This window comes from Bidens hawaiensis, unplaced genomic scaffold (genome assembly GCF_021521415.1).
Source record: "Bidens hawaiensis isolate Kalapana, Puna unplaced genomic scaffold, B.hawaiensis_p1.1 tig00037178_1, whole genome shotgun sequence".
NCBI classification, from domain to species: Eukaryota; Viridiplantae; Streptophyta; class Magnoliopsida; order Asterales; family Asteraceae; genus Bidens; species Bidens hawaiensis.
The window spans coordinates 7,087-20,723 of NW_027496475.1; the positions used below are offsets into that span (position 1 = coordinate 7,087).

A 13,637-nucleotide genomic window follows, 5' to 3' on the forward strand; every position below is an offset into this window, starting at 1 on the left:
TTGTAACTTTCTACAAGTGTTATAGTGTGTACAATGGCAGTGTAAGTATCAACTCTAGGCCTGTAAACGAACCGAACGAACACGAACAAGGGCATGTTTGTGTTCGTTTATTTAATTTTAAACGAACACGAACACTTAATCGAACACGTATTTTGTATTCGTGTTCGTTTATTTGAAAAATGAATATGATCGTGTTTGTTTATGTTCGTTTGTTTAACATCTAAACGAACAGTTCACGAACATAAATTTACATAACTGAATAAAGATAAACAAACATAAATGAACATATATGAACAAAAACAAACACGTACGAACATATATGAACACACTTGAATTAACACAAATGAGCAAATATAAAACCATTTAAGTAGATAACTCTTCCGGATAATAGAGGTGGGCAAATAAACCAGTTAACCGAACCTACCCGAAAACTGAATTGGTTTGTAATTTTCTCCACCAAAACCAGTTAACCGAAACGAAACCGGCCAAAACCCGAACCAAAACCGATCGTCACTGTTCATGAAACCGGTTTCAACCCGAAATGAAACCGATCATACACCGGTTTTGACTTTTATTGACTAACCCGAACCGATTTTAAGTTTTAAACCGATTTATGCACCTCTACCGGATAATGTTTAATTACTTGCTATTAATTTGTAAACAAACATAAATAAACGGACATAAAAGAACATATAAATAAACGAACGTTCACAAACATATATGAACGAGTAAAACATTTGCTCATGTTCATTCGTTTAATTAAACAAACATAAACTAACTTCTTGCTGAATGTTTGATTCGTTTAAAGGCTTACTCAATTCATCTTGTAACTTCTATGGAAGTTAACAAGTCTTTTGATATATTACAATATAATCGATATTTAATATTTATGATTTTATTTACAGGTGGTCATTCGAGTCGCGTTGTGTGGATCCGTATTACTAAATTTATGCACATGTAAATGAGTTTAACTAGTATTTTGTTTGAGTGATTAGTAATATATCTAGGAATCTCTAAATTAAATGCACTTTTAAGCAATTTAAAGAGTTTGATTTCTAACTTGGTTCGTTTTAAGCTACAACGGCAAAAATCCTAAAACTCGTCCTTGCCTTGTCGTTTACCATCCGGCTCACCTTTTTTGATTTTCATTGGCTTACATCCGTAGTCCAATACTCGGATTAAATGGTCTTATCAAATGAGAGCATCACAGCACATGCAAGTATGCGAGTCTGTAAATGCCCTTGCAACGATTTTTGGATTGACAACCGTCATACCGTTAGACCAATATATTAACATATATAACAGTTATAAACTTAATATTAATATATATAACACTGATAAACTTAAAAACGTATTTCTGTTTTTTTACTGTGATATAACTTGTGAAAATTAGTACACAGGAATAAAAATGTATGTAATTGAATGAATAATTGCAACATTGCATTTTAACTAAGTTTTGTGTAGTTAAGTTTCAAGTCAAATAAGAGGTTTTTTTATTAAAATACGACTAAGTTGAAATTTGTTAATGTGATGATTATCTTTTAAAAACTGCTTATTTGATTTTTAAATATCAAATAAGCAATTTTAAGAAGCTCAGCCAAATAACCCTGAATGGTTATTATTCTTTACTACGCTAAGGTTATAATCATTTTTATTAAACGGCTTTAGTGCAACTTGTTCGAAACCTAAAACAATGGTATTCTCCTTTGTTGGATTCAAATTGAGACCCTTAGGAGTTGCCATAAGTGTAGTACGAACCTGATACATCCTCTTGCCTCATGCTTAACATAGGTAGCGTTTGACTCACGATTACTATAAAACTAGGGATGACAATGGGTCGGGTTTAAGTAATTCCAAACCCATACAATGTTATAAAATCTTGTCACAAACCCATCCTGAATCAGGCGGGTTTTTATTGGTAATTACCCATTAGGTATCGGGCAAACCCACGGAGTTTCGGATATACCTGTTAAATTATTAAAAATACCCATTGTATATACTCAACTCAAAGCCCGTCGGGTACCTGTCGGGTTTCACTAATAACTAATCAACTACATAGGAAAACCCATTAATCAAATACAAAAAAATGTAGCCCGTCGTCTTAGACCATCATCAACACAATGCATTTGATGAGGTGGATGATGACATGGACGAGGGATACAAGAGAGTGTATGAAAATAAATTAAGTGAGAGAAAGTAGAAAGAGGTTTGGTCATAATGGATCGTTTAACAATTTTGTGTTGAATCATAAGAGATAACCTAGTATATGAAACTATTAACCTGAATCCACCCGACTCGACCTGATTCTCATCGAATACGCTCGTGGTTACTAAGTCAACTATAAAAATTAATTTAATTACCATACACCATAATAAAAAAACCCAATTTAAACCCACATGTATTAAAAAACCCCACCATTTTAAACTTTTTTTATAAAAAAAAAACCCATTAGTTTAGCTAGTTACACATTATCACTCCAATACAAAAAGAAAAGAAAGATATTATTATTATTATTATTATTATTATTATTATCATCCTCATTTCATTTCCCTGCAACGTAATATTATTATACAACTCCGTTCCGACGTCGTTTCCGAATTCCGGTCACCGGAGTTTTACTCTTATCGTTACTTCCAACCACCACTTGTACTTATCCGTACAGATTATGTGTTTCTATTATTATTATTGTTATTATTATGATCTCCGTGGTCATCGGAAGGCTGTAACTTAGCCACGTCACTTAAAAACTCTAAACCACCGGTACAGTTAAATCAGTTTTCCGGCGTACGTTGCAGTTGTTAAGTGTATACAGATGATGACGTCAGGTGAGAGTTTCAATATCTCTCTTTAAGTTAATTATAATTGCAGTGTGTGTGTATATGATGACGTCAGCTCGTATGATTAATAGCTTTAATTAGCCAATTAGGTTATCGTAAGTCAACAAACGCTTAAAACTGATTTTACGTGTTTAATTACATATTAATTAGCCATTGTTATACGTGTTGATTTAGGCGATTTACTGATCTAGTGATCTCTGCTAAATTAACTCGAGCTCGGCTGTTAGTAGTTTTTTACTTTTTTTTAAGCTCGAGCTAGACTTGTTTATTATTTGTCAATTAATTTATGTAAGTTTTTAGTTATTTTTAAATATTTGATAAAAAATTTGAACTAGCCTAAGCTCGGCTCGAGCCAGTGTAGTTACTTGCAGTGTGTGTATATGATGACATCAGCTCGGATGATTAATTGCTTGAATTAGGTTATCATAAGTTAAAAAACGCTTAATACTGCTTTTACATTGTTAATTACACATTAATTTGCCGTTGTTATACTGATTTAGGCGATTACCGATCTCTGCTATATTAACTCGAACTCGGCTCGTTTTGACTTACCAGGGCTTGAGCTTGAGCTCGTTTCGAGCTCTTTTTCTAAAGCTCAAGTCAGGCTCGGCTTGTTTATTATTTGTTAATTAATTTATATAAGTTTTCAATTATTTTTATATATATTGAGAAAAACTTTAAATGAGACAAAGCTCCGCTCGAGCTCGACTAGGTAATGTAAACCAAGATATAGAAGTTGTAAAACTTTAAAACACACAAGGCTTGTTAAGGCCCGACGAGCCTAACTGATCTTCCCATACAAGGCTCAAGCTCGGGCTTGGTAACTAAAAGAGCTTTTATTGAGGCTCAGACTCGGCTTGTTTTGAGCCTTTTATTGATCCGAGCTCGAGCTCGAGTTGATTGTGAGTGGTTCTGCTAGTATGCACCCCTAGTTTTGAAAGATGCTATAACCGGTGGTTAGGTGTCAGTTAGGGATTTTCCAATAGAAACAGGTTTACCAAACATAGGTTAATGAGGACAGTGCTGATAGGTATTATTTGTTAAGTGGTTAATAACCAAACTAAACGGGTTACATAGGTTAGGGGTTTTCCACTCAAAAACCGGTTAGGAACCGTAACCAATACACTGGTAAATTGGTATTAGCAACTCTAGGCTATTACTTGAACAAGCAGTTGCATCACTTTCATATTTTCAAGCTAGCTACATATTTTGAATATGTTCATGGATACAGCTAGGGGTGTTCACAGTGCGGTTTTGGTGATTTTTAGGTCAAACAGTGTTTTTAATCTCTGAAAACAGAAACCAAATCACTTAAAAATTGAAACCAAATTGGTGATCGGTTTAAGTTAAAACAGTAAGTAATGTATGTGAAACTGTAACAAGTTTTATGTCATGTGAATATCATGTAACAACATTATCTTGCTATTCTAATGTTAGCCATGTATCTTACTTTTTATTTTTTATTTTTATTTCAGGGTATAACATCACTGATCTTGTCCAAGAAGCACAAATCAGGTGGTTAAAACCAGGGGAGGTGCTCTTCATACTGCAGAATTTTGTTGAAAAACAAATTACCAATGAGCCTGTCCAAAAGCCATCCAGTAATCTTTTTTCATTTATACATCTATTTTGCTTTCGTGTTTATTTAGCAGCTAATATCATGTAATCTTGTTGATTGAATGTTTTACAGGTGGTTCTTTATTTCTGTTTAACAAGAGGGTCCTTCGGTTTTTCCGTAAAGATGGTCATACTTGGAAGAGAAAAAAGGACGGAAGAGCTGTTGGGGAAGCACACGAACATCTAAAGGTTTTTTCATTTTTGTCAAAGCACGATCATAATTCTTCTGTACCGTTATTTTCTGATTGTATTATACATTTATATAGGTTGGAAATGTTGAAGCATTAAACTGTTATTATGCACATGGTGAGACGAATCCGAACTTCCAGAGGCGTAGTTATTGGATGTTGGATTCGTGAGTATCTTTCATCTCTTTTAAACTTAGTTTCATGAACAATTTGGTACTAAATGTTCCGTCTTAACTAAAATTTGGAACATAGATTTAGATTCTAGAATATTTTCGTGCTAAGATTCTTACATTTCTTGATCTCATGGTGACAGGGGAATGGATCACATTGTACTTGTTCACTATAGAGATATAACCATGGTAAGTCTTTTGTCAGTTTGTGTGTACATCATATGTGTGCATACATTTTGTGACGAAAAGTTGACTATTATATGTGCACGTATCATGTTGACCACAAGATCTTTTGTGTTGATTTTTAATGGTTGCAGAGTGGGCATAGTCCTGGATCCACTTCAACAATCTCTCCGGGCTCTTCGACTATTATTCAGGGTTCAAGCTCCTATGCTTCTCAGTTCACACAATCTGCTGCTGGTTTTAATCACTTTTATGAACCTTATGACAACAACTCTAGTCCCAGTTCAACAGAATTTAGTTCAGAGGTGATTACTATATCCAATGGAACAAGTCCCATGAGTTGTTCACAAGGAATTGAGGAAACTGGTGGTTCTAATTTTGAAATTGATCAAGCGTTGAGAAGAATAAAAGAACAATTGAGTTTGGATGAGGATAATATGAAAGACATCAGTGCGTTTTATAGCGAGAATGAGATTTCAAATGATTCAGGGTTTTCGGTTAATGAACAAGATTTTGGAGGGATTCAAGATGGTTCAAACAATTATGCATCTGAACAATATCCAGGTTTGTTCATTTCCAAATGTTTATCATGTTAATAATAATTAAAAAACAGTACTGTTATGGTATAAACCAGATAACTTTTATTATAAAGATTTAGGAGGTTGTATGCATTATAAATAGTTTTAATTTATTTCATAGAAACATCCAAACGATTTACAATGAAGTGGCAGGTAAGCGGGCAACAAGCTGCGCCGCAACCCCCTTTTGGATAGCAAACCCAATCCGACTAAAAACAAAGTTTTGATTCTTATGGTCTGATACGTTACTATACACAACTTTCTGAACCCTATTCAAAAGGTCCACGGCATCTGGAGCTAAGAAACCAAAAGTGTCAAAGGCGAAGGGGATAAACACGTGTTGATTCTCCAAACAAGCTCTCTCGTGTTTAGCAACCTTGCCCGATGCCGCCTTCAATGCTGCCTGACCTGCTACAAATCCAGTGTCCCTAATCCCAACAAGAGGGGACACTCCTGTGAGGTCGACACAAGCGTGTTTTCCCCCTACCCACCCAAAAACAAGTATATCGGCCGGTCGTAATGTAGATCTTCCTTCTTGAGGATCCGTAAGAAAGTTTACGGGGGCTTCCTTTTTAGCCGAAATTCCGGCTCGTTTAAGAACATCGCATAGAACATCCCTCACCAAATCATGCCTGTACTTAAACCCAAGCAACTCTTTGCAGTGAACCGCATGCTCGCCAAAAGAATCCAAACAAACCTTACGGCAAACCGGGCACGGCTCATCTACCGGAAACAAAGGGATCATTAACCGATACTTCAGGATGGCCCGGTACTCCAAAGCCGACATATGTTGGCCCAATCCTTCAATAGGGAGAACACTTAAGAAATCTTGAGCCCGAGGAGCCCGAAGACACTCAAACACCGCTTTCTGACGAGGGGATAAATCAAACTTCATTTCCAAACTCTTGATGATTCCACTATTTAGTTTTGGGAATTGGGAGACTTGCAATCCATTTGACCCGTTCACCTTTAACATTTTTGGTTTGGCCCATTTGATCATTTTAAGAAATAATACGACCCAAATTGACTCATTACGGTGTGAATCCATTTGATCACCTTTAACTAACTATTACAGTATGAATCTGAATAGCAAAACCTAATTAAAATTTCGGTTTTTGGTTTTTTGGAAATATGGTTAGTTGATTATTATACGTTTGGGCCAAAATGAAATATAATCTATAAATTCAATAACAAAAGTCGGTTTTTACGGATCGGTTTGGTCTTTTCGGTACATGCATATATGAACCAGAAATTTGGTTTTTTGAAAAAACCCAGCAATTCGGTTTCATGTTGGGTTGGGTTTTCTTGGTTACGGACTTATGGGTCGGTCACTTCGGTTTCATGCACACCCCTACTTAATATTACGTTTCAGGAGGTTATATGCATTAAAATTAATCTTTGGAAAAGACTTTTTGATTCGTTGACCTTTAGCTAACGTTTTTGGTATGACCCGTTTGATCTGTTTAAGAGATAACACAATCCAATTGACCCATTCATAGGATAATGGATCAAAATTACCACTTATAGTATTTAGATATTGTCCATATTACACATCATCTTCTTTTTATGTCAAATATGATAATATTTGATAGAACTTATAGCACAAACTAACTGCAAAATAATGTAGGTGGTTATGCGAGACAAAATCAGTTGCGGCAACAATCAGAGGGTGAATTTTGTATTTCAAGTCAACAAACTCCACTTTGGAATGATGTGTACCCTTCAGACAGAAATGTAAGCTTATATTAATTTATTAATCATCTTCAGTGTGAATAATTCTTACAATACCATCACTTGTAGCCTTGTTATTAATGTTGTTTATAGTGTTCTTTTAATTTTATTTTTTATTATTTAAACAGGGTGTACTTTTACCTCAACCAAGAAGAGATCCAGTGGAACAAGAGAAGTACAATTCTGGATACACTGCTGCAATTAATAACTGTAAGTCCAGTAATTTTATCCAATCTGTAAATTTCAGTATTTTAAATACAATTTTACAAAAGTCAATTTTATTTGCAGCTTCTGTATTGCTGCCTAATGAACTAGAAGAATTTAAATTTCCTTCATATATCCCTGCAAGAAATTTGTCTGAAAGTTACCCTGACATATACCCGACGATGTTTGACCAAGGTCAAAGCGGACCTCCTCTCGAATCAGATTCAGTTTTCACCATTGCACAAGAGCAGAAATTTACCATTCGTGAGATTGCACCTAAATGGGGATATGCATCTGAGCCAACAAAGGTATATTCATTGAAAATTTGAACTTATATAAGGTTTCCAGTGAGTTAAACAATGTTAACTAATAAATAATCATATTATAATTTTTATAAATAATATTGGTACTTTGCATCCAACTTGGTTCATGAAAAAAAATCTATTAATAACATATGTTTTCCATCCCAATTTATTTTAACAATTACCTTTTGACATTTATAGCCAGGACTTTAAATTAGTAAAAAATAATTGTTGTAGATTTAAAAATAAGATCATGTTAAAATAAAACAAGACATTATGATTGTGAAATAGAGCAGCTGCCAAAAAAGTTCTATAGGCTTTCGGTAAATCGACATAAGTCTCTTGACTTTGTTTTTTGCATGATTAAACCCCTAGAAAGTTGATTAAAAAGTACCTCTAATAAAGCTTAGGCCTTAGGGACTTAATTATGGAAAAAGGTACATTTTCATTGAATATGAAAAGTATAGAGATTTGATGATGTAAAAAAGCACTTTTATGTAAATAATATGAGTGGACTACTAGTAAGTTTTAAAAGTAAAATGGTTTAATCATACAAAAATAAGGTCAAGGGACTTTGTGCATATTCAGCAAAAATGCAAATCATTTTCTTAAGAATGACCCTTGACTCTTGTAAAATATTTTAAATACAAAAGGTAAGATACCATTGTTAATCATTTCATGAAAATAACTTTCAAGTGTTCAAATTATTTCTAGTTTCTTGTATAATTCCCTTTCATGATGCTGTGATTTTCAGTAGTTACTTACATAAAGAATTCAGTAATTAGATATGTTTGTTAGTTATGCGACTCTACATTATTTTTTTTTGTTACATGTGTGTTCTTTAATAAGGGTAAAAAGTCGTTACATACTTTTACAAGTCAAAGATATGTACATTTCTTGATGCAGGTACTCATTGTTGGAAATTTTACATCTGATCTCACCAAAAGACAGTTATACTGTATGTTTGGCGAAACCGAGGTTCCTGCTGAGATGATACAAGATGGAGTCCTATGCTGTTACGCTCCCACTTGCTTACCTGGAAAAGTCGCTCTTTGTATCACATCTGGCAACCGAGAATCTTGCAGTGAAATCAGAGAATTCGAATACCGTGTTAAACCAGATAAAAAATCTAGAAATTCAGAGGAAATGTTATTACTTGTGAGATTTGTGCAAATGTTGTTATCTGGTCAACTTAGTCAAACTGATGACTCATGGTCTCAAGTTATAGAGGCTCTTTTAGATGGAAGTTTGGATTCATCTAATGCAATTGATTGGCTTCTAGAAGAACTGTTAAAAGATAAGTTGCAAATGTGGCTTTCTTCTCGTCTGCAAAACAAGAAAGGTGTTACTGGTTTGTCTAAAAGAGAACAAGGGATAATACACATGGTTTCTGGGTTGGGCTTTGCATGGGCCTTGAACCCGATTCTTAAATCGGGAGTTGGTGTAAACTTTCGTGACATTAACGGTTGGACTGCTCTTCACTGGGCTGCTCGATTTGGAAGGTAAGTTGTTATCATATGTTATGTATATTCCTAAACATCTGTATTTTAAAAGGGCAAAAGTGGAATTTATTTATCACATAACGTGTTAGTTACATAACCTGGCCTGTTTTGACCCGTACTAAAAATTGACCCGTTTTAACCACTGACCCGTTAGGCCGTTATCTTGCTATATCTACAATGCATGTATGTGTGCATGTTTAGAGCTGCAAATAGGCCTGTAAACGAACCGAACATTCGGTGTAAAGTTCGTTTATGTGCCCTTATATAATAAACAACGAACATGAACTAAAAAAATTGATTGTTTAGTTCAAAGAACGAAGATGAACATGTGTCTTGTTTGTTTGTGCATTTATGTTCGTGAAGGTTCGTTCATTTAAATTGGTTAATATTCATTTGTTTACGTTCATTCATGTTCGTTAGTTTACGTTTGATTATGTTTGTTAGTTTATGTTTGATTGAAATGTTCTTTTACGTTATGATATTCATTTAAATTTTTTAGTTTCATGGCAATTTAGTCTAGTTTTATAAGCAACACATTGTTGTTCACATCTAACTGGTTTTAGCTCAGTTATGTTTGTTCATCTATGTTCAGTAATGTTCGTTTGTTTACCTTCATGAACCATCATTTAAACTGTTAATGAACGAACACGTTCATTTTCTTAACGAATGAACACAAACAAGAAAACCCCATTCGTTTAATTTCATATCCGGCCATCGTTTCTTTAAAGTTAAACGAACAAACAAAAATCAACTTAAATGCAATTTTGTTTAATTTTAAATAATAGGGAAAAGATGGTAGCTGAACTCTTGGCTTGTGGTGCATTTGCTGGAGCCGTTACAGACCCGAGTCAACTCGACCCAACCGGTCAAACTCCAGCTTCACTAGCTGCAGCATGTGGACACAAAGGACTTGCAGGCTATCTCTCAGAGATCTCACTAACCAGCCATCCATCTCTTCAACAACAACAAACAGAACCTTCTAGAAGCTCTGGTGATATAACATCCGAAACGAAAACAGTTACAAACGAGGATCTTTCTCTTAAGGATACTTTAGCCGCTGTTCGGAATGCAACGCAGGCTGCTGCACGTATACAGTCTGCGTTTCGGGCTCATTCGTTTAGGAAGAGACAGCAAAAGGAATCAGCGTATGTTAGCGGAGATGATGAATATGGTCTGCTTTTAAGTGATATTGAAGGATTTTCAGTAGCTGCAAAGTTGACTCTTAGAACCGGGAATCTTCATCATAATGCTGCTTTGTCTATCCAGAAGAGATATAGAGGGTGGAAAGGCCGTAAAAACTTCCTTGAACTTCGTCGGAAAGTAGTTAAAATACAGGTCGGTTTCACTCTCTTGAATGGGTCGGTTCGGGTAACGGGTTGAAACTGGTTTGGGTTGAAACCGGTCGTTTTTAGTATGGGATGAAATAGGCTGAGGCGGGTTTGGTGTACTGCAAATAGAGGTGCGCATGGGTCGGTTTGGGTCAGGGCGGGGATCAAACCTCACAAAAAACTGGAAATTTGGGTTTTTGAAAACGATTTGGTTTTGTTTTTTTTTTCGATTTTAAAAACGGATTGGGTTTTGAAATTTGGGTCTAACTTTTTTGTTAATTAATTGATTATTACACATTTAGGCCTAAATTATTTGGCTACACCTTTTATTAGCTTTTTACAATTTACATAACATTTTAAAAAAATATTATAATCTGTAAATTCAATAACAAAAATTCGTATTATACGGTTCTGTGTGGTTTTCCTGCACACACAAAACCGAGACCGTACCAGGATTCGGTTTCTGAAAAAGCGTAAAAGCAAACCGTCAGTTTTGGATTGTGTTCGGGTATTTCGGTTATGGATCAGTTACTTCGGTTCCATGCACATTTCTAACTGCAAACACCTTTTGTTCGTTTTTATGTATAATTAATGTGGTATTTGTGAGTCAAGAAACAATACTAATACAGTACTAATCTAAATCCTTGAATCAAGCATCAAAAATAAACTTTAGACGAATTTCAACCACTTTGACCTGTTTGACCCGATTGGCCCGTTCCCTTCTAGCTATGTTTTTTTACTTGACCCACTTAAGATATAGCACAATTCAAGTCAACCCGTCCATTTGACTCTAGCGGTGAAGCTTGGCTGAGAGCGCGCGCGTGTGTGTGTGTTTTTCTTTTGGGGGGGGGGTGTTCTCAAAATGTATTAAAAAAAAATCATGAGCGAGGGGCCGGGCTCAATTTTTCAACCGAAAACGGGTAAATTTACACTACTACGCAAAATAAAAAAAAACGGGGGGGGGGGGGGGGGGGGGCTGGCCCTCACCAAGCTTCGCCTATGTTTGAGTCGATCCATTAAATATTATTACAAAAACTATATTACTTTAGCCTGCATACTTAGTTCAAAACCTTTTTGTGTTTGGCAGGCTCATGTAAGAGGTCATCAGGTAAGGAAAAGCTTTAAGGTTTTCTGTTGGGCAGTTGGGGTAGTTGAAAAAGTTGTGCTGAGGTGGCGACGTAAGGGAGTAGGCTTACGCGGTTTCAAACAAGAACTAGCAGCCATTGATGAACGTGAAGACGAAGATTTTGTTAAAGTGTTTCGCAAGGAAAAAGTGGATGTTTCCATTGATGAAGCTGTTTCACGCGTGCTCTCAATGGTTGACTCTCAAACGGCCCGCCAGCAGTACCGCCGTATGCTTCAAAAGTACCAACAAGCAAAGGTTGGTTCTTTTTGCATCAAATAAACGGACGGGCATGAACAAAAAATTTAGTTCATTTAATTAGGCGAACGAACATGAAAACACATTTTGTTCGTGAACGTTCGTTTGTTCATGTTTATTCGTTTAAATTTTAATCAATACATAAAAGGGGCTCGTTTAAATTAAAAAAAAAATTATTACAAGTTTAAACATGGATAGATGATTTTTGGATGAACATCAATAAATTTTTTTTGGTAGAATCATGTAAATTTATACCATACCACGTATTAGATGCGTTTTTGGATAAACTGTGATGTATTAGACTTGTTCGTTTGTGTTTGTTTTTGTTAGTTCATTTTAGTTTGTTTGTCCGTCAACTATTCTTTTAGATATTAAACAAACGAGCATACCCATTTTCTTAATGAGCGGACATGAACAAAAATATTTGTTCGATTATATGTTCATGGTCGTGTTATGATGCAGGCTGAACGTGAAGGTTTGGAGAGTGAAGCAGGCTCAACTTCTCAAAGTGATGTGATGAATGTGTAGAAGATATTATTACTTAAATCAGTTTGTGTAGAAGAAATAATAATAGTTGTAGTTATTCTTATTATTTTATTATTATGTGGTCTAACTTGATAGATTGGTTTGGTATTGGGTGTTTTGTATAAATGTAAATAGTATGAAATGGTTTTATTTTAGCTCTATTGTTTGGGATTGTTGTGATACAATTTTAAAGTTTAGCTTTACGGCGCCTAATGAGACAAAATCTGGATATTTAACTTTCATTTTGATAGCATGTAATGAATGTTGTGCAGTGGGGTTATGGTGGGATGAGTTCAAGCATGGGGCGTGTGGGAGGATTGTGAAGGATGGGTGGCGGTTTGGGCGGGCTTAGGTGGTTGCATGGGTGACTAGGTGATGGCAACGCATAATTACATATAAACTATTGTTAAAATTTTAAATAATTTATTAATATAATGTTAGTTAATTCTTTTACTGGATTCTGTAAAGTTAGTTTTGTTAATAATAATCTTGGACCTGCTGATCACTTATGTTTAGTAAAGTTAGTTAAGTTGATAATTGTCCTGATAGAAAGACAATTGACAAAGTAAGATTGACAAAACTACGTTTTCATTATGGTCAAATCCAGATGAGTACCGGAAATGCCAAAGTAAATGGGTTATAGAAATTCATGGATAAATTGGATTTAAGAGTTATTTGTACGATGAGTTGCCACAATAATAGTTTGTGGGTTGAACGATTATATGTTATTTAAAGAAGGGAAAATGACGAGGATTTGTACAATGGGTTGCCATAATAAGTTCGGGGCTAGATGTATTGTGTGAGGACATTTTAGGAACAACTTGGTTAGCTGGACAAAAGCTTGAACTATTTATTCAAAATAGACTTTTATATTTTGTAATGACCATAAACAAGAGCCAAGGACAATTACTATCAATAGTTGGTTTAGTTTTTAAAAAAACTAACTTTTACACATCCTAATTGTATGTTGTATTATCATGAGTCACAAGAAAAAAAGTTTTAAAGTTATTATCCTTGATAGTGATGGTAATCTTTCAAATAAAATTTCAAATGTTTAAAAATTTGTAACAAAATTTTACATACATATATAT

General features: G+C 34.9%; 1 protein-coding gene across 1 annotated transcript; it reads left to right on the top strand.

Moving 5' to 3' along the window:
• Nucleotides 1-2,602: 2,602 nt before the first annotated feature.
• LOC143589029 (calmodulin-binding transcription activator 4-like) lies at nucleotides 2,603-12,777 on the top strand. Its single transcript, XM_077069892.1, has 13 exons — nucleotides 2,603-2,825; nucleotides 4,313-4,438; nucleotides 4,528-4,643; nucleotides 4,721-4,809; nucleotides 4,956-5,001; nucleotides 5,130-5,559; nucleotides 7,201-7,307; nucleotides 7,433-7,514; nucleotides 7,593-7,816; nucleotides 8,717-9,312; nucleotides 10,098-10,647; nucleotides 11,728-12,021; nucleotides 12,484-12,777. The coding sequence occupies exons 1-13, from the start codon at nucleotides 2,813-2,815 to the stop codon at nucleotides 12,547-12,549; spliced, it is 2,739 nt and encodes a 912-aa protein (XP_076926007.1). The 5' UTR covers nucleotides 2,603-2,812; the 3' UTR covers nucleotides 12,550-12,777.
• Nucleotides 12,778-13,637: the final 860 nt, after the last annotated feature.